Source organism: Primulina eburnea, chromosome 2, assembly GCF_022965805.1.
Source record: "Primulina eburnea isolate SZY01 chromosome 2, ASM2296580v1, whole genome shotgun sequence".
Taxonomy (NCBI): domain Eukaryota; kingdom Viridiplantae; phylum Streptophyta; class Magnoliopsida; order Lamiales; family Gesneriaceae; genus Primulina; species Primulina eburnea.
Window position 1 is genome coordinate 47,438,242 of NC_133102.1, and position 19,308 is coordinate 47,457,549.

Below are 19,308 nucleotides of genomic sequence, written 5' to 3' on the forward strand. Positions count from 1 at the left end.
TTTATAAAATAGAACACCTTATAGGTTGGTATCTTGGGGTAGCTTAATGGCTTTTCATAAACGACCCTCTTTTTAGTTTCAAACTTGTATTCATCTTAATTTGTTCCCATTTATAAGAAATTCGATCTCTTATGAAAATATGTTTTCTACCATTCAATTTCAATTTGATAAAGACCAATCATAAATAATTGTCTTTCGACCATTATACGTAACTACACTTCTATGTTGTAGACTTGTATCTGTCTATATTATATTAGAGGTTTTATTTTATATCTATTCGGTATAACTGATTAAATCTATCAAAATAACTTTACCTTTCCTGATTGACTATATAGGAAAAATTCAGATCATTAGTATTTCATTATGTACAAATTATGTGGTATGTCCTTTTTTCAGGATGTCGCCTTCATTTGTTTCACACGGCCTTCTTTCGCAGTTACGTTTAAAAAAGAAATTATGTACAAGAAAAAGCATATGAGAAACAACGGGCCGACAATTTGTCATTAGTGAGAAACAATGAAATGACAAGGGGAAGTGCGCCGGGTAGATGTTAACCCCACTTTCCCACAAATCATCTAATGACCTAATTTCCTATATTGACGTGTTCAAAAAAAAAAAAAAAAAGAAATCTAACCCGTTATTGAGATAAAACCACGAGTTCTAAGTTCTAACATCCGTACAAAGGAGCTTCTCTACTAGATGAAAGATATGAACAAAAACTGTTGATATCGATTAAAAAAAATATTTGGAAGGATTTATCGTTTGGTTAATATCAACAAACGATCATATAAAATGTATGAATTTATGACGCAAAGGTCAAATATTTTTCAATTTGTGACTAAAATTTAACAATTGCTTTGTCATTTATCATTTAATGCATATTGTTGGTAACTATATTTTTTAAAAAACAATATGAGACATTTTGGGAACTGAGAACTAATTAAATGTTTACTGACAAGAAAATAGACCTCGTATTGATAAACTATGAAACTATCAAAGTCATCAAATAGTTCCATAATAACATTGTACAAAATATAGAAAACATAAAACCGAGTCCTCCAAATTTAAACTGTAGTCGCCTTTCACAGGACTATAAAACAACAACAAAAGTGCATCCTATACACAGGGCACAGGAAACCACACACAGTTTTCGGGGGGGTGGAATCGGTTCAATCTCTTCATAAAAGATTCGCAAATCTAGCAAGCCATGTTCAAATTACCACTCCCCTTTTCTTTTAACCTGTAAGCAATACATTGTTCGTCTGTAACTGAGGTTAATATCCCAGTTCGAAAAGATCGTGCCCTCAAAATTTTACAGCATGACCTACAAAGCATGCACCGAAGCAAGTTCATTCGTTTCGGATTGAAGAGTACTTCTCCCAGAGAGTTGGGGACTTGGCTATTTCGTTCATAAGATACTTAAACTTGTGACTACAATCATCTCCGCTGCAATCATCAACGGTAGATTATAGATTGAAAAAATAAATAAAATCCTAAATTCATATAATCTCATGAAGTAAAAGAAAATATATGCAATGCATCTAATTAGAAGAAAACTATCGGGTTTTTAAAGGAGAAAAGCTGGGAATAGCAAAATCCATCCTGTTCCACTTCCAAAATATGTCAGGTAATTTCTATTCTTCCTGAACAGAAGAAAGAAGAACAAAATGCCACAAAGAGGGGGTTCGGTAGGAAGAGTTTAAAGGATCAAAGGTCTAACAAATCAAGCCTGAGGTGGTTATAGTTTAGGTTTTACCTCGGTGGTTCTTAAACTTGATATGCTGGAACAATCTGAAGAAACACAAAATTGAACTGTCCAAGAAATCACCAGAAACATACCTTATACGATTCAGTGATGCAATTACCCTGAGGGCACTCCTGATCATGTCTTCATTCCGGTCAACTTCTTGCTTGACAGCATCTTGCTTAGGTCTAAAATTAATAGTTTTCTGGAGTGGATCCACCAAAGAATCCAGAACTGAACGTACAATATTATCCAGCAATAATGTTTATTAACTTCAAATTTAAAAGCTACAGCGAAGCGGAAAAATAAAATTAACTGCATCTGTGAAATAATGAATTGAAATAAATACCTGCCAACACAGCAGACGGACACTTTTCAGCCAACTTCGATAGGATGAGATGACAAGGCATTTTCACGTCATAATGATCTGGAGAAGAAAAGATGCAAGAATGAATACTGCATTCATCAAGGTATTTAAGATATTAATTAGGTCACGGGTCTTACAGTAAATCAGTAATGCTCAAAACTAGTATAACCTAACTAGCCAAAGAATAACACAGTATTGAAAGGGTATATGGGGAGTCAGATTGAATTACCATCTAAACCAGATGAAAGATATGGGACGATAAAAGATGAAGGATTCATTTGATCGAGACAGCTATCCAACAAAGTGTCTACACATTCAAATGCAGCTTTCCTCAACTCAAGCCCATCATCAACAGTGTGCTTGAAAGGACCTAGATCGACTGTCCTGATCAATTCTTGCTGTGGAAAAAAAAAAAGAAACTGATCAGCCAAAACTTCAATGGTAAAATGGACTTCAGCAACCACCAGTAACATGTAACTCAAATATACACTAGGTTGCTTGCAGTATGACTAAAGGGGTAACAACAAAGAGAGACATTTTTTGAGATAAAAGGAGAAAGATTGCGGGCGTGCCAGCTAGATTGCAGTTTAATCCACACATTTTACGGTTTTATTAAAACCAGAGCGAACTTTCAGCTTCTTTGGTCTTGGTTTTGGATTAGCTATATGCGGTTTATCAATTGAGTTAATTTTTGAATAAAGATAATGATCACTGCCAATATTCTGATGTTCTCTAAACATGAGATAAGTCCTATTATTTAAGGTAATTTATTTGTCTGAAAGAATTTGAATTTAGGAAACAGTATTTTTAATGCATTTTCGCATGACACAAACTATCAAAATTTTACATAAAACATTCTCTCAAATATTGAGTGATAATCTCTTAATAAGCCCCAAATATTCATTTAACCATGTATGTAGAAAATTTTTGCCGTTCACATAACGCGGAGTCATAAGCACAACTGTAATCTTTTCGAGGATAAGAAATGAAGCTTAATGCTCACTGAAGCATCGAGTGAATGTATGAGTGGCTGAGCATACAAGCATAAAACAAAACCTAGAATATAACACTGTAAGAAACAATGCCAAAAGTTTCGACAGCAAACTGCGGGATCCACAATGTTTATCCCGAATAGGACTTTTATAAGATATCATCATTGGTGCTTCTTATAGTTTGTGAGGCTACTATAAAACAGGGATGAAAATACTAGAGAAATCACCTTAATTACGGTTTGGTCATATAGAAGCGGCAATAGTTCGGGAAGCAAGCCCTTTATCAAGTTCGGTTTGTTATGAGCCGCAGTACTTAAGGCCAATACAGCTGCACGCCTCACATGCTGCACAAAAAATTGACAAGCCATGAATAGGTAGAATTATAAAACAGCAAGTAGGAAAATCTGGATGAGATATAAAATACTGTTTTATGATTCTTCATGAATGTTAGGTATATACTGAATGACTTAAGAATTACTAGGAATGATTTGTCAAAATACCCGGTCAGTATCCTTGATAAGCATCAAGAAAGAAGAAATCTCAGGGTACAAAATCTCATCTATCTTCTCTTGACGCTCAACAATAGAATATTTCACTGCAATCACTGCGGTTGCTCGAGTAAAAGCAGCTGGATATAAAGTCCTCTCCTACAATAATATGTCAAGCAAACCAGAAGAGTGATCACAATCAGCTCCTCCCAACTAAGAAAATGTATCATTTCTTGGATGGTACCTTGAGTTCAGGAACAAGCTTTCCTGGTTCAATAAGTGCAATTTTTCCCAGACATTCAGCAACCACATTGCGAACTCCCTCTTCATCACTTTCACAGTGGTTAAAAAGTAAATTAATGATCTTCTCAACGCTAGAATCATCAAATTCAGCTTTATCAACAGATTGTCTCACAATGACCTGTAAACAGGGGAGTAAGCAAAGCAAAAATCAGTTACCAGAACACATCCACTAAAAAGTTCTATCAAATGGGTTTATATTCAGAGAGCACACCTCTTTCAGAGAATGGAGTAATAGATATTGCTTCTTCTGCTGATTATCGATTTTGTCCAATATAAAAGGCAGATACTTTGAAAGATTACCAACTGCAATATTTCCAAGAGCATAAGATGCCGCAGATTTTATTTCTTCAAAAGGTGATTGGAAGGAGTCGATAACAATATTCTCGATATGGTCCTGGGAACTTAGATCTTTTCTTCTCCCTATCTCCCCCAAACACAGCAAAGCAAGATGTTGCTTGGCCTATGTGAAATAATGCAGATTGGTAAAATAATATGACAACTAAAAATAGTGAGAAGGAATCACCATCCAAGTGCATAATGAATTTGTTGAGAAAGTACACCTAATATTTCTTTAAAGCCACAAGTATTTCTCGAAAACAACAGAAAAGCACAAAAGTAATGCATATAAGAACAATGGGGACTGCTTTCATCACATTCCAAATATTTGATAACAAGAAGATTTGTTTGATAAGAAGCCCAGATAGTGAAATTCTTCGAAGTGTTCCAGATGGAAATGCTCAAGAAATGTAACAGAAATAAAGCCGGAAGTGTGTGCATGCTAGTAAGCCTAATCCAACTTGTTCCAATTAGATGTGCAAAAGAAAAGAAACAGCTCAAATATTATTTGATTCGTATAAAAAAGTATCAAACTCGAACCAGGTCAATCATATTCGTTTAAAATTTCAAGCCGATTACATCGCAAATCATTTTATTCGGTAGCTTGTGAACTTTAATATATGATTTATAATAAATATACTTAAAATGAAATTCGACCCAACTGAATGAAATTCAACTTCGAACTCTAGTTCACACTGAGCTTGAGCCTCAAAAAATTTAGTTTCAAGTCTAGAACTGTCTAAAAAACTCCAAGCTCTGACTCAAAAGTGTAACGTTAGTAGTTTTCGACTCGATTCAGTTTTTCTGCATCCCTACTTCCAACCTCATAGTTAAGAAGAGAAGAAAAGCCAAGTAGTTACTCAAATTCCAATACCTATATTTTCTCACATAATCTCTCCTAAAATAGAGTAGACTCCACTTTAGTGGGTCATACATTTAATACCTTTGTTTTCAAGTATTTCAAACAAACAGTTCTTTCGAGAGAGAAGACGCTCTAATTCTCGTGAACTAGTTTTATCACACTGACAATTAGAGTTCACCAATAATTTTAGTTTGCACATCCCCTCGTATCCTTTTATTATCAATAATTATATATCAACTCTTAAATTTTACAATTTATTTTCCGAATGCATATAATGATTGAAGTACAGTACAGCAGGTAAGACAGATAGATTAGCATACCGAATTGGTGCTACTATCAGCTTTTAAGATATCTGTGAGCATATTTACAGTGGACAAACAATTCTTATCACCAGCAGCGAGGCACAGAACTGCCACACATTGGGCTATGGAAAACAAAGCCTGTTTCGCAACAGCACCAGACTTGGCAGATGGTTTTGCAGTTGAAAGAAGTGAGTCTAACAGGACATCAAAGCTGGTGTTTGTTGAGGATACAAGGGAACTGAAAAAGTTTTGCAGAGCCTGCATGTTTAGAGATAATGGTTACCACATAGCACACGATTCTATAGCAGGTGCACTTGTCAGTTGTGACAGCATTAGATTAATACCAGTAGGGCCTGCCCTTGCAGCAATGAGCTTCTAATTAGAGTCAGTGCTTGGGGGAGAACTTTGTTTCTGACGGTCAAACCAACATTTGGACCAGATCTTTTGTCGGCCATTAAGGTAGAGCATAATTCCAGGGCTAGAGCAGCCATATGCAAGTCTGAGTCGCTGGAAACACAAGGCAGGTTTAATATAAAAAACATTACACTGATCGCCCATAAATAATTTATCACCAAAACTTAGAGGATGAAACTAGATAGCAATTGCAGAGGGGTGGACAGTACAAAACTTGGGTAAAACCTTATCAGGGTTGAAAGTTCAACTACTATGACTTCATAAGCAGCAGAAGCAATTTTATCACCATAGCCAACAATTAGTGTGTTTAGTGTTCCCAAGGTCGCTTGTCTTAATGCTCGATTAGCCTGTTAATTAGAAAACATGTAAGCTTATCAACAGCTATTGTACCAATTAGTAAGGTTCATTACAGAAAAACCATTCAAAAGTAACACAGAAATATAGCATGTTACACCTTTCGTAGGAAAGCAGTCAACTCCGAAATTACATGCTCTAATACGCAAGATAGGTCGAGGTGAAGTGGAGAAGTGGCAATGACAGCGAAAGCCTGCAGAGAGGAGCAAAGGATTAAACATTTGAAAGCAGAGGCATTTTTATGCAGTAATGTTCCAAAATGTTAAAAAGAAATGGATTTCTTGAGCATGGCGTCTCAATAAAATCAATTCCACAAAATTCATACGATACGTGTAGAAATTCTCCAAAGCAGACTAAAGGCCATCTGACAGTCCTGAAGGAAAATAAGTTATATAATAGTATAAATCTATCAGAAAAATTTAGGCATGTCTTTCTCTACTCATCGATTGGACTTAAAGATAGTTCAGCTTTAATTGAAGGAATTCAGTTGTTACAAACCGAAGCATTATTTGATGAGTTATGCTACATGTAAATCATATTTGTACATCAAATCTTACGTCACAAAAAAAATAACAATACAAAATTTCAACTTGTCAAAATCTCTTTTTTTAAATAAAAAATTAAACTTAATTATAATAATAGAGGGGTTTACAATAGAATATGCAAAACGTGTTACAAGGGAGATCGAAAAAAATACTACCACGCTATCATCATGACCATATAAACTTCTAATCCCTAACTAAGTTTGAAATAAACAAGTGATTAAACTCCGACAGCTTAGTCGTCCAATTCGCCACTCTGAATTTGATCTTCTTCCAGATGTCGTCCATGGACTCCGACAAATCCACGAATATTCTATTGTTCATTTCCAACCATATCGACCAAAAGATTCAATGAATTACCATATACCAAAAGCTCGTAAATCTTCTCCCGGTGGGAAATCTTGGCTCCATAATAAACATGTCATGTGCCTTACTCGGAAAAGTTCATTGAAAACTCAACTCTTGCAACACTTTTATCCAAATACACTACTCGAGAAAGAACAATGCACCAGTAGATGGTCTTGATTCTCCTCTTGCTTTCGACATAAGGTACACCATTGCAGGCATAAGACACAGGCAGGCCACCTTCTTTGCACCGAATCACAAGTGGGCAGTTTCCCCAAAGCTACAATCCACGAGAAAACTAAAACCTTTTTGTGGGATAGGTACTTTCCAAATATTATAATAGTAGGAAAATAAAAGGAAGTTAAAAATCAGGAAAAAAGAGTCGTAGAAAGATCGAACAGAAAACAACCCGGAAGAATCTCCCAACCAAACTCTAAAATCCTCCTTACCCAACTCCAATTTAATTGCCTCTAAGACCCCTAAAAGATTAGTGAACTCACCTACTTCGACCTCATTAAAATCTCTTCTAAACCGCACATCCCATTGGAAAGTAGAATTGACTCTGATATCGACAACATCTGCAAAGTTACGGATCGGTTTGTTGGTCAAGGTACATATCTGAAACAGACGACAGAAATTGGTCTTTAAACCATGAAACCACCACACCACCCCCACCCTACAAAAAAAAACATCCTCCCAAAATGATATTACCCTCTTTTAGCACCGCCCTAATTAATTGATGAAAAGTTAGGTAAGAACGAGAGATAAATTTTCAAGAGCTTCTGAATGCCGAGATCCTAGCCAACCCCACATCCCACCCATTATCTTGAAGACCATAAATGCTCTTGATTACTTTTTTCTACGTCTCCCTTTCCACTGAACATCTCCACCACCATTTCCCGATAAGTGCCTTGTTCCTCAAACAAATATTCCTCAATCCCAGGCCTCCCCTCTCCTTCGGTTTACACACTTGATCCCACCCAATGATGTATGATACATTAGATATACATTAGCATTATCCTTGTTTGATAGAGGAGGTTGCGATAACACATTAAATATGACTTAAAATGCAGATGTCAATTAGTAAAAAAAATATGCATGTTTCTCCCTCATAGAAACAAAAGCAAATCCACTACCGTGTTTGACTAGAACTACAAAGTAAGCAACTTCAGGAGCTTCAAATGATAGATGACCCAGCTCCTTCAGTCAATTAAAAATTTCACTTAGCTAATATTCCATGCACGAAACTTTTTTTTTTTTTTTTGATAAGAAACAAACTTTTTATTGATAAAATATCTTAGAGTCTATTACAGGAAGTGGACTAGAAATCCACCGAACGAACTAAAATAAAACTTCTACCAATAAATGTAAGACCAATCTCTAATTAAATCTGAAATCGCTAATCCCTGGAACTCTTTTACTTAAGTTCCATGCACGAAACTTAATAAAAACAGACTACAAAAGCAGAACGACGTATCAGAATATGCTTCTATCAAGCACCAAACACTTCACATTAAGACAGCCACATCAAACAAGAGCAGGACAAAACGATCCATGAAGAAGAACAGTTGTTCGAAGTTCACTCTCTTATAAGCAGACTTCTTCATCATACAAGATCTACTTCATCCCTCAAAAAACTTATTAAAGTATTTCCGAACACTAACACCACAATCAATAACAGTTTTTTTTTTGATACGACACAATCAATAACAGTTATATAGTGCAGTTGGCAAAAATACAAGAATTCAGCCCTTAACACAATCGTAAGAAAGCAGCAAATGCATTAACAACCATGGAATAAAAAAGAGAAAAAGAAGAAAGCCTTAGCAAAATCTTTCAATACCTTCACAGCTGTAAGTCGAGTTATCTCATTACCCATCCGATCAACAAGCACAGGAAGACACTCAGGTAATTCTCCCCCAACATGATCACCAAATGTAAAAACCACAAGTCCCATACAAGAAATGGCACATTCTTTAACCTCCTGAGAGAGAAGAGAAATCACACCCCAAAAAACTGGTGAGAGAACAAGATTTCTATATGACAAATGGCCCTAACCTGATCTTGATCTTGGTTTGTTAGGCGTGACATTATAGCACTATAAATTGGATGGACATAAGGTTTGAAATCAAAACCATAAGCCTGAGGAACAAGATCAAAGTAAAATCTCAGGACGTGGCCCTCCAAAATCCAGAAGACAGGAATGCACTGAGAGTATGAGAATGGACCTCAAAATTTGGTCGTAGAACACGAACAAGTTCTCCACAAACTCTTAATGCCTCGGCTGTAACTTTGTAATACCGTTCACCAACAGCAGATATAACAGGAGCAGAAATGGCCTAGAACAAGATTTTCAGTAGAGAAGCAAGTATTAGATATTTGTTGGTCAAATTGTAGTGATTATGAAAAACACTGTTTAAATCTTGCACTTAAGCATTTTACAGATTACAAATTGGTCTGCATAAATTGAACCACTGCCCCATGCTCTACATTATGAGCTGAACAACAATCAATGCATCTGGTTTTAAACAAATTTTTCCTCCTTACACCAATAGATCTCAGTAATCCTACATCATCATCTTCAATGATTTTTCGCATGCACTGTTAAGAGTCCATAAATAACATCATCCATTAGCTATCATAAAAGAGCGAAGACTGCAACATATCCTTTTGGTGGTAATGCCAATAAGGACATGGCAAGCTAAAATAAAAAGGTAATCTTTCTGTTTATCTGTTTTATTACTTATGGTCATGATCATTGCATAGATAAGCCAACCATACATACTGTTTATGAATATTGGAGGACCATGGAATATGCACAAGGATATTGAAGAAAATTTCAAAATATGATAACTAGCTTAAACCACTTACTGAAAGAAGTTTGGGGTGTAATTACATGGACCGTACAACAGAAAATACAGCCACGACTAAATTCAGCTACAAACTAGACATCTTTAAGTGGCTATGGTGACTTGCAGAAACATGTACTTATCTTTACAGGAAGCTAATGCAGCTGCTGATTATATTACAAAATTTAGGAGTACATGGTACAAGGAAATCACCGATACTTTATAGCACACAGAAGAGATAGTCAAGCAGTCGCATGGCATTTTCAAGTCAATTCTAACTGCTTGTTTCAATTTAGCTATCTATTATTTTGGTATTTACTCTCTGATAGAGGAATAGTTTCTGGACTCCTCTTTTCCAATCTTTATTTCCGGAATCTGGGGGTTCTAAAATGAACAATCCTAACTCAACTCAAACAGATTAAAAGATCACAGAGAAGCATCCCGACATTCATAACGGAGTTTCATCACCTTTTCAACAGATAAAACATTAATTTAGATAAAGCGTGTTCGCAGAAATTGGCCAAATATTCATACTTTTCAACACATCATAAAACTCCGTGGCATGAAGACAAGTACCTTAATATAGGGATGGAAAACTGAAGGAGCATGCGAGGCTAAAACTAATCTTGTGAAAACAAGAGCTTCAATCTTTAAATTTGAGGTCGAGGATTTATCCTGTTCATAAAGGTAATATAAGTACTAGAGCATCCCTGGCAAAAAAAATAACAAAATTCATTCACAATATAGAATCCCCAAAAGGGTTAAACTTACACAAAGTGCTTTCTCAATGCCAGGGGTAAGAGATCCAATGTGGTCAGCAAGGCAATCAGGTAAAACAATTACCACCTCTTTCAAAACTGAGAAGGCACCAACCTGTAAGACATGAAAAATGTAAGAAATTTCAGAATCTATTTTAAAATCACAGGGGTATACTTGCCACATTTTTTACCTTAGTTTTGATAGATTTTTCACGTAGCTGTCTATTTACAGATCGAATTATCTTTGGCACTTCTTGCTTCAATAGGTATTTGGGACTGCATTACATATGCAGCATATCAGAAAAAAAAGCCGTTGCATACTTGTTGTAGGAAAGGGTAACGGTGTACCGTAATCAGGGTATAATTCATCAAATTTTGACACAAGCAGAAGCAGGTACGAATCTTCCTTAGGGCTATAGCCCAGCCCTTTTTTTTTTTAATTATTTATGTAGGGATTCCAAAATAATTAATAGTGCTGTAAAATTCTTGTCCTTGCATACGCGTTGTTTCTCTGAAATTTCTCTATAAAATTCAGCCACGAGTCTCAAGCACAGGTGCCAAATCCCTTTTTCATATTATTTTAAATATTACGATCATTGTGTGTTGTGAATGTAATAAAAAAATGAGACTTTTTCATGATTGACAGATAAAAAAATCGCAATTCTTGAATAATGAAATTTTAATCAACTATTCGATGTTAGATCAAACTAAATTATAAGAGTTGGAAAAAATGAAAATTTCAAGTCGTATTTATTGTCTTATTACTCTAAATTCATGAAATTATCGAATGGGTATTAAACTATATTGTATAGAAAACCATTTAGATTGCTTAATTGGTTTTCACTTGAATATTTGTTGATGAGTCATTGATTGGTTATTGCTTGAATATTTGTTGATGAATCATTGATTCTTCAGTCCTGATTATTTGTTATTGATTAATTGATGGACTATTACTTGTTTATTTGATTGATTTTTATTTTATTAGTCGTTTAGGGATATAACTTGACTATTTCAAAATGAAACTTTGATTTGCTGCAAAGAAGAAAAGACGAAATCATTTGTTGTTGAGTCATATATTTTATTATAGATTCATTATATTTTTCAAAATCTCAAATGGCACAAATTCGTTGGATTGTATAATGTGATAGATTTTTTTTTGTAATAAATAAAACACAACGAAGTTGTGCCATGCGAAATTTTGAAACTTAAATTCATAATATATATATATATATAACATTTATTACATTTTTTGGTAATAATATATAATTTATTACATTAAATTCAAGCCCTCCAAACCTTAATTCCTAAATTCGTCCTGGTACATAAGCTTTTCATGAATTCAACATCAATGTTCCATTCTCCCATACACCCATTTGTGTTGCTTCATTAGTGAAGTCATCAGCTAACTAGACATTGTTAATTCAAACGCAAAAATTCCACTTTTTGGCTTTATTAACTATCATTTTCCTCTTTGTTTATGGTCCCAGAAAAAAAATGATCTCTTCCGTCATCTTAACATGCCAAAGCTCACAAAACATTAAGATAAGCAATCTCAAGTTCCTCAAATTATTATTTGCTGAGATATTTGTTGAAATTTCGTCAAAAACATCGGAAAAATGATTTTGTTTCATTATATTATTTTGACGTCCACATAAAAATAAATTGTGTCAAACATCATATAATAGAGTTGACATGCTGAACTGCTGATAATCACAACTATATTTAAATGTCATAGAAAGAATGGATATCCGACGAAATACATGACACCTTACCTTGATTGATCAAAATCTGTCTGGCCTTTTGTAACATTTCCTGTTTGTCTTAATAACTCAATGAACGTACTGAAGACATCCATCTGCACCAAAGACAGATGATCAGCCAAGGATAAGTAAAACAAAGAATAGTACAGTTTACGTCATACCTTGACATTCTCTTCCCTCTCTTTGAACCTATCAATTAACTTCGGGCATGCCTGCAAGTATACTTTTTTAGTCAACCACCGTATTCTGATTAACTGAACACGAGAGAAATTGAAGAAAAATGGTTTATTTACACAAATAATCTTCTCGATGATACTCCAATATCTCATTTTTCATGCACTTACATTTACAATGGTAACGAAAACTGAAAATAGCATTCATGACATTGAGGAAAAAATAAAAGCATACTCTATATTTCAGGAATCATGTACATATGACAACTGAGTTTTTAACCAAAATAATTTTCCTTTTAAATGTCACTACGCCATCAAGATTAGTATTACCATTGTAAAAACATGACTTATGCCCAACAAAAAAGATTTTTCCAATAATTATTGCAATTTCAATTTTTTTAGTTAAATTTAATGGAGTTCAAATGATAACCAACATCATAAAGCTTTAAAGCATTAAAAGGCAATTTGAAATTCAACACCAAAGAAAAAAATGAAAAATGTCCAATCAAAACATACACTAGGGTTTGTGAAAATTTTATAATCATCACACAATACTTCAACGAGTTAGGAGTGACTGATTGCCTATGTAGCACAAAGGACGTCAAGGTTTATCTGTCCAAAATTATCCACTATAGATTCAAACCAAACAGTTTGACATTTACCACTATGCTCTTCCTTGACCATCAGCTCTGCTCGGGTTATCCTAATTTCAACTATGACAATTTCATCAGATACGGAAACTTGACCCATTCCATATTTTTGGGATTAAATTAACGCCACTATGTACAGTTTTTTCCCTTCCGTCTTGATACATGTCAAATGACAAATTTAGTCATTGTTAATAATATTATTCCAAGTTGTGAACATAACATAGATTCAAACAAATAATGTATTAAATTTATCTTATTCATGTAGAAAAGGCGAAGCCTGAGAGTACAGATAAATCTTTGGCATTGCTTGCTTTGTTGAAGTGGAAGCTTCTATTTCTACCTTTCAAGTTTTCAACATTGTCACTAGCAATATATCGCCACCTTACAAGTAATTCTTTTATCTTCGCAATATTCTCTCTTCGTTTCGTATCTTCGGTAAAAGAGTTTAACAAGTTTAGAAGCTCTTTCCGATTTAATTATTCGCAACTCCAAAAAGCAGATAAGCTTACAATTCATGAGGAAACATAAAGTAATTAAACAGGCTAGAGCTGTATGCTCATTTGAGAGAAAAAGTCACCTTGTCAATGACATCTTGATTCTTGAATGACAATTTATTACAAGTCTCTTACAATTTAATTTTGTGGAGAATTATTTAAAGGATGTGCAAGAACAATGCCGAGAGAAGAGCCACAATGATCGTGGCATACTATTACCACACTAAAATAGAATGTTACGATTCCATATAAAGTATGTATACAATCTTGAAACTTATCAATGTATACCTCCTCATATAGTCTTGAGAGCATCTCAGGACGAGAAACAATTAATGCTGCCAAGCACTTAGCAGAAGCTCGACGCACCTTCCAGCTCACATCTTCATCGTCTGTGTATTCATTAGCACTCTCACTACAAGCTCATAGAATGAAATATTAGCATAAAACCCTGTCATTGATAATATCCAAGTCCTCAATCAGCAAACAAATAACTTTGGAACATACTCATCCTCCTCTTCCACACAACTCTCCTCGTCTGTGTCTTCCTCCATGTTATCAGTGAAATTAGGATCATAACTGAGAAATTCCAAAGTAAGACGTAAAATTTGGTCGCAGTAGGAAGATATATCCCTGGGACATCTCAGCAAAAAGCTCTCCAATGCCTGAGCAGAAAAGTATTCAACCAAGTATAAAATGAGAGAAATAAGAACAGGGAACTCAAACAAAGATTGCTCAACACATTATTAGTCACGAAAATGATCACGGATACACAATATTAAAAGAACAAATACCTGCAAGCTGTACTCTCTAAGCTCTTCATCATTCTCTGACGCATTATTACAGTAGCCAATTAGTATTGGAACAGTATCTCCTAGGTGCGGACCAAAACGATAACCAACAGCTCGGCTTGAAAACCAAAAATTCAGAAGTCAATCGATATGATTCATCATAGAAGAATGACAAAAAAGGAAACACAACCATCAGCCAAAAAAGGTTATTTCAATAATTTACCTTAAAGCACCAATCATTTGGATGTTTGTCCGTGTAATTTCAGATTTTGTGGCCTTACTTTTCAAAAGCCGAACAACTTCAACAGTAGCTTTAGCCAACAAATCATCAGACAAGCTTGAAGAGAGAGACGCTGCAGCAGAAATATTGTAATAACCAGCGAAACGGAAGAATTTAATAAACTGATCAAACTAGAAACAACAAAGTGTCATCAGCAAGATTTTGAATTAGCTTCATCCTACCAATAGAAGAAACAGCCTTCTTTCTGACACTGGCTTGATTCAAACTCAACTGAGGCAACAATGCACCTAACAAGACTTCATGGTCTGACGCCATTACATTCCCATATTTTTGAAGAACATCACATATAATATCAAGACATTCACATTTGATTTCTGTACTCATTCCCTGAAAAGAGGATACATAAATTTCATAATGAGGATAAAGAACGCCAAACTCGAATTAAATAACGAAAAAAAGTTTGTGAATACATAAATATTTCAACTCACTGCAATAAATCTACCATTACAATATACAAAACACCACACACAATTACACAATCTACAGTTTGGGACCCCATAAGACAAGGTCTAAAAACCCCAGCACGTCAATTTTTTAGTTTTAAGCACCCGTAAATCAAGAGAGTAGAAAATCTTTCATAAAATAGGTCAAAGAAAATTATTGTTATTAGACGACAGCTCCAACACTCTCATCTTCAAGCTTTGAAGGACTCCAAGCACGCAAGTTGATCTCCTTTTCTAGATCTAACAGGTTGCATTATAGGAGGAATCTATCTTTCCCAAAACAATCCAAAGAAACCTAAACACGCACCTACACTAGGTCATCTTTAAATAATGCTGGTCCATTCTGACGGGCATTATAATTTGTAACAAAGCAGACATTTTAAGATGATGAAGCCCGTGTTAAAACAAAGGAGTGATCATGCAACTATTGTCCAAAAGTGAACGATGTTAATGGTCTTTCTAACAATCAATTTTTCAGCAGTCAAGTGTGAAACACGCTAATGGCTCCAAATTCACATTTGTCTCACAACTGGTTTAAGCAAGTTACTCGGAGATTATGCTTTACTAATAGTGCTTGAAAATCAAATTATTTCAGATCAACAAGGACAATGAGCTCATGTTGATATCATGATAAATCAACTAACCTGACCCAAGATCCAATTCATGGGAAATAAAAAGAGGATGATAATAATAATATTAACGAAACAGATAACCATAACTATGAGGAACCCTTTTCCATTAATAGAGAGATCCAATCGTCAAAATCAATAAAAATACCATCATGGACCAAGATCCGAAGGGATCAATCTTGTTGGGAGGTACTGCCCAAGGAAAGGAAATATCCAGTGACCAATAACTGAGTGACTTGCACAGCTCAATTAAATTTATATTATTATTGAATCCTAAAATAAAAATCCCTACGCATTCAAACTATTGTCCTCCAACTTCCAACAAAGCTTGCACATAATAGTATTGATCATGTGACTCACCGGAGCGGTTATTCCTCGAATCAACTTTGGAGAAATAGATACAAGAACAGATTGGGCAATAGATGGGCTAGGAACTTCCCCAACAATCGTCTTTAAAGCGATACTAGCAATGTCACGGTGTTGCTCTTTCCCATCGAGCAATTTATCACAGAGCTTATTAGTCATCTCCAGAACTTGCTGCTCTCTAATTTTCTTCACCAAAGGAACAAGACTGGAAATGAACATCAAAGCAAAATCAATAACATTGCAGTTTCCCAATATTAACTATTATGAAACGAAAATTTTGCGCAGTGATAAGCCTACTACAAAGCATCAAACTTGTAGGTAGCAATTTAGGGATGAGACACCCAAAAACCACAAATTTATTAGATCAAGATGCATAATATAAATTTGCACTGAATATAATAAGTAAAAGGCAGAACATTAACTAGTTAATTTCCATAGGGTATCACTCTAATTAAGGGGAACCCTCTTCCTGATATTCACGAAGACCAGGAATGAATCTAAGCCTACAAGGGGATTGGAAATAATTTTCAACCAGCAATAGACACACCTGAATTAGAACCTCACAAAGTACAGCATAAAATGTGTGTCTGGATTAAGATAATTGAGCAAAAAGAATAACAATTTAATGAGAGAGATATCCAAATGCTAGTATGTGTATTCTAATTCTTAACCTTCGAACGAAACAATGCGTTAAGGAAAATTATCGCTGAAAAATATGAGCTGTGATATAAGCATGAAGAAAACCAAAATTCAAAAGAGGGAAAAGGGCAAAAAGAAAACCAATTGTAGCGGGGTTTGTTTGTTTTCATTTTGGCATTCTCAGGATATATCCAGGATATATGTTTGGATATAAATTTAGGGAAATCTTTGAACAAGTAAGACATATTTTGTAATGTAATAAAATCTATTATGTTGATATCAAATCATGTCATAGATTACTTGGTCACATCAAAATATATAAATGATTTAAAATTATAAAATATTGTGTTTCAGACCACAACATAACATCACAATGTGGTATTTTTGGAAAATGTTGAACAGTTGAATTGAAAATAACGATTATACTGAGGCAAGTGAAAAAGATTCTTTGGGGAAGAAGAATGAAGATTGTGATTTGTGATATTCGGTTTCATCTTGTGGGTACACAAAATGGAATTGGAAAAAAATCCTAAACGATGAAGTAGAATCTCCAAGAGACAAACAAGGATTTATGGCTAACAAAAAGATGAGCATACAATTGCTTTGAACACTCTGATCTCTGGAAAGGATGATGACAAAGGATCGAGATATATTTCAAGTCAATGCAGTCAAACAGCAGCATAATGCAGGGAAAAAAATGCATGAACAAGAATAAGACAGAGAATAAATCCAAAAGGCTGTTTATTTAAAGAAGCGAGACCAAACCACTTCACAGCTAATCCGGAAACATCGCCTGCTGCGTCATCCAGTTGTTGTATGACAATATTAGACAATTTTGCTTCAAGGTCGACATCTAGTTTAAATCCCTCTTTATTTAATTCATTAAGCAAATCAGATGTCGCCATATATCGGTAATCTTTATCCTTTCCCGTCATCTGTAGGGCATAGACAGTATTTAATGAATAATTAAGTCATACTAACATTAGAAAAATAAGAGCAACGAGATGAATTCGAGAATATAAAGTATCCATGACTTACCTTTTCAAGTATCCCAGTTAATGTTAAGTTAGCCATCTTCTTGAACCTCTAAGTGCAACAACTCGTTCAGCTTGTAATTCAGCAGAAGAAGATAGACCACCTTTTGAGTTCATAGATACGAAAAATGAGTATAAGAAGAAAGACCGCCTTTTGAGTTTATAGATACGAAAAATGAGTATACCCGTATATGACATTACATACATTAATCAATCAATTGCGATAAAAATAAGAGATTCCACAGAAAAACCCCAATTGATAGAACATTTTACCGAAGGGCATCGCAAAGCAGGAAGTTAACAAAATCAATACAAGTCGGTGAATAAACAAATGGGGTAAAAGAATTCTACAGTAAGAGTGGTTGCACAGGCTTATTTTTCAGAAATTGTCTCGGGATGGATTGGCATGTGTTACCTGAGACTGCGAAAGGAATCGGAATAAATTTCACGCCGGAGCCGATGGCGGATGGACCGATTGTGGTTGTTCTTAAACCCTATTAAAGTATCGGAGAGGAGAGTGAGTTCACTCGAGTGGTGGCCAGATCAGATGGAGCCACAACAATCGTGAATGCGGCAATGATAACTCGCGCATTCGCAATGCGTGTTATAAATTATGTGCGCGTAGTTATTCAGTTTGAATCTATATCTTTTTTTGTCATAGATAGATGATTTTGTTTGCATTTGCGGTGGGATCGGATCGAGACGTCCCGTGCGCTTCTATCAATTCTATTTTATTTTTATTATAGTATTTGTTTATATAATTTTTTTATTTAAAAGAATTAGTTTATGATTAATTTAAGTCCTTAAATTGCCATCTATGTGTTAATATTTTTTAAACTATTAAAAGATGCACACACGTTTTGGATGTGTTATTAACAAATGATATTAAACAATTAAAACGAAATTATTTTTAATTTATAAGAAGTTGTTAGATATAAAAGATAACTTTTGTTTAGAATTTTTTCATGTAAAATATGGAGTCACTGGATGATGTTTTTAGTATGATAAAAAAGATAATTATAGAATTAAATATTTTGGTATCATCTAAATTAGTTACTCTGAATGTCTCACACTTAATAATATAGTATAAAATAGTATAGATAGTATAGATGTGTTCGTCAATTTCAATATGAGATTTGACTCAATATTATTTTAATTAAAATTATAATCTTCTAATTCAATATATTAATAATATTTAACATTTTTTAAAAAAAATATTAAAATAATCGACGTAATTCTCCTTCTTATAACAAACTCAACTTTCCTAAATGGCAAAAACATGTGTGAGACGGTCTCACGGGTTGTATTTGTGAGACGGATCTCTTATTTGGGTTACCCATTAAAAAGTATTACTTTTTATGCTAAGAGTATTACT

General features: G+C 34.5%; 1 protein-coding gene across 1 annotated transcript; it reads right to left on the bottom strand.

Moving 5' to 3' along the window:
* Nucleotides 1-988: 988 nt before the first annotated feature.
* LOC140823905 (cullin-associated NEDD8-dissociated protein 1) lies at nucleotides 989-18,574 on the bottom strand. Its single transcript, XM_073185484.1, has 29 exons — nucleotides 18,349-18,574; nucleotides 17,938-18,037; nucleotides 17,665-17,834; nucleotides 16,255-16,465; nucleotides 14,984-15,149; nucleotides 14,745-14,874; nucleotides 14,525-14,639; nucleotides 14,238-14,395; nucleotides 14,022-14,145; nucleotides 12,578-12,628; nucleotides 12,429-12,511; nucleotides 10,848-10,932; nucleotides 10,670-10,771; nucleotides 10,475-10,573; nucleotides 9,278-9,388; nucleotides 9,108-9,191; nucleotides 8,893-9,033; nucleotides 6,263-6,355; nucleotides 6,034-6,155; nucleotides 5,739-5,901; nucleotides 5,413-5,652; nucleotides 4,106-4,354; nucleotides 3,836-4,012; nucleotides 3,604-3,750; nucleotides 3,331-3,447; nucleotides 2,341-2,509; nucleotides 2,094-2,171; nucleotides 1,840-1,978; nucleotides 989-1,446 (listed from the first exon to the last, which is right to left on the bottom strand). Exons 2-29 carry the CDS (start codon nucleotides 17,971-17,973, stop codon nucleotides 1,350-1,352), a joined length of 3,657 nt encoding a protein of 1,218 aa, XP_073041585.1. The 5' UTR covers nucleotides 17,974-18,037; nucleotides 18,349-18,574; the 3' UTR covers nucleotides 989-1,349.
* Between the last annotated feature and the right edge of the window lie 734 nt (nucleotides 18,575-19,308).

What these genes read in the sequence shown, in the direction of transcription:
- LOC140823905 (XM_073185484.1), bottom strand. Translation starts at nt 17,973, where the DNA reads ATGGCTAACTTAACATTAACTGGGATACTTGAAAAG. An exon ending in TACTCCATTCTCTGAAAGAG is followed by an intron (nt 4,013 to 4,105) that starts GTGTGCTCTCTG and finishes CCCTGTTTACAG; the next exon opens with GTCATTGTGAGACAATCTGT. An exon ending in TTATCAAGGATACTGACCGG is followed by an intron (nt 3,448 to 3,603) that starts GTATTTTGACAA and finishes TTTTTTGTGCAG; the next exon opens with CATGTGAGGCGTGCAGCTGT.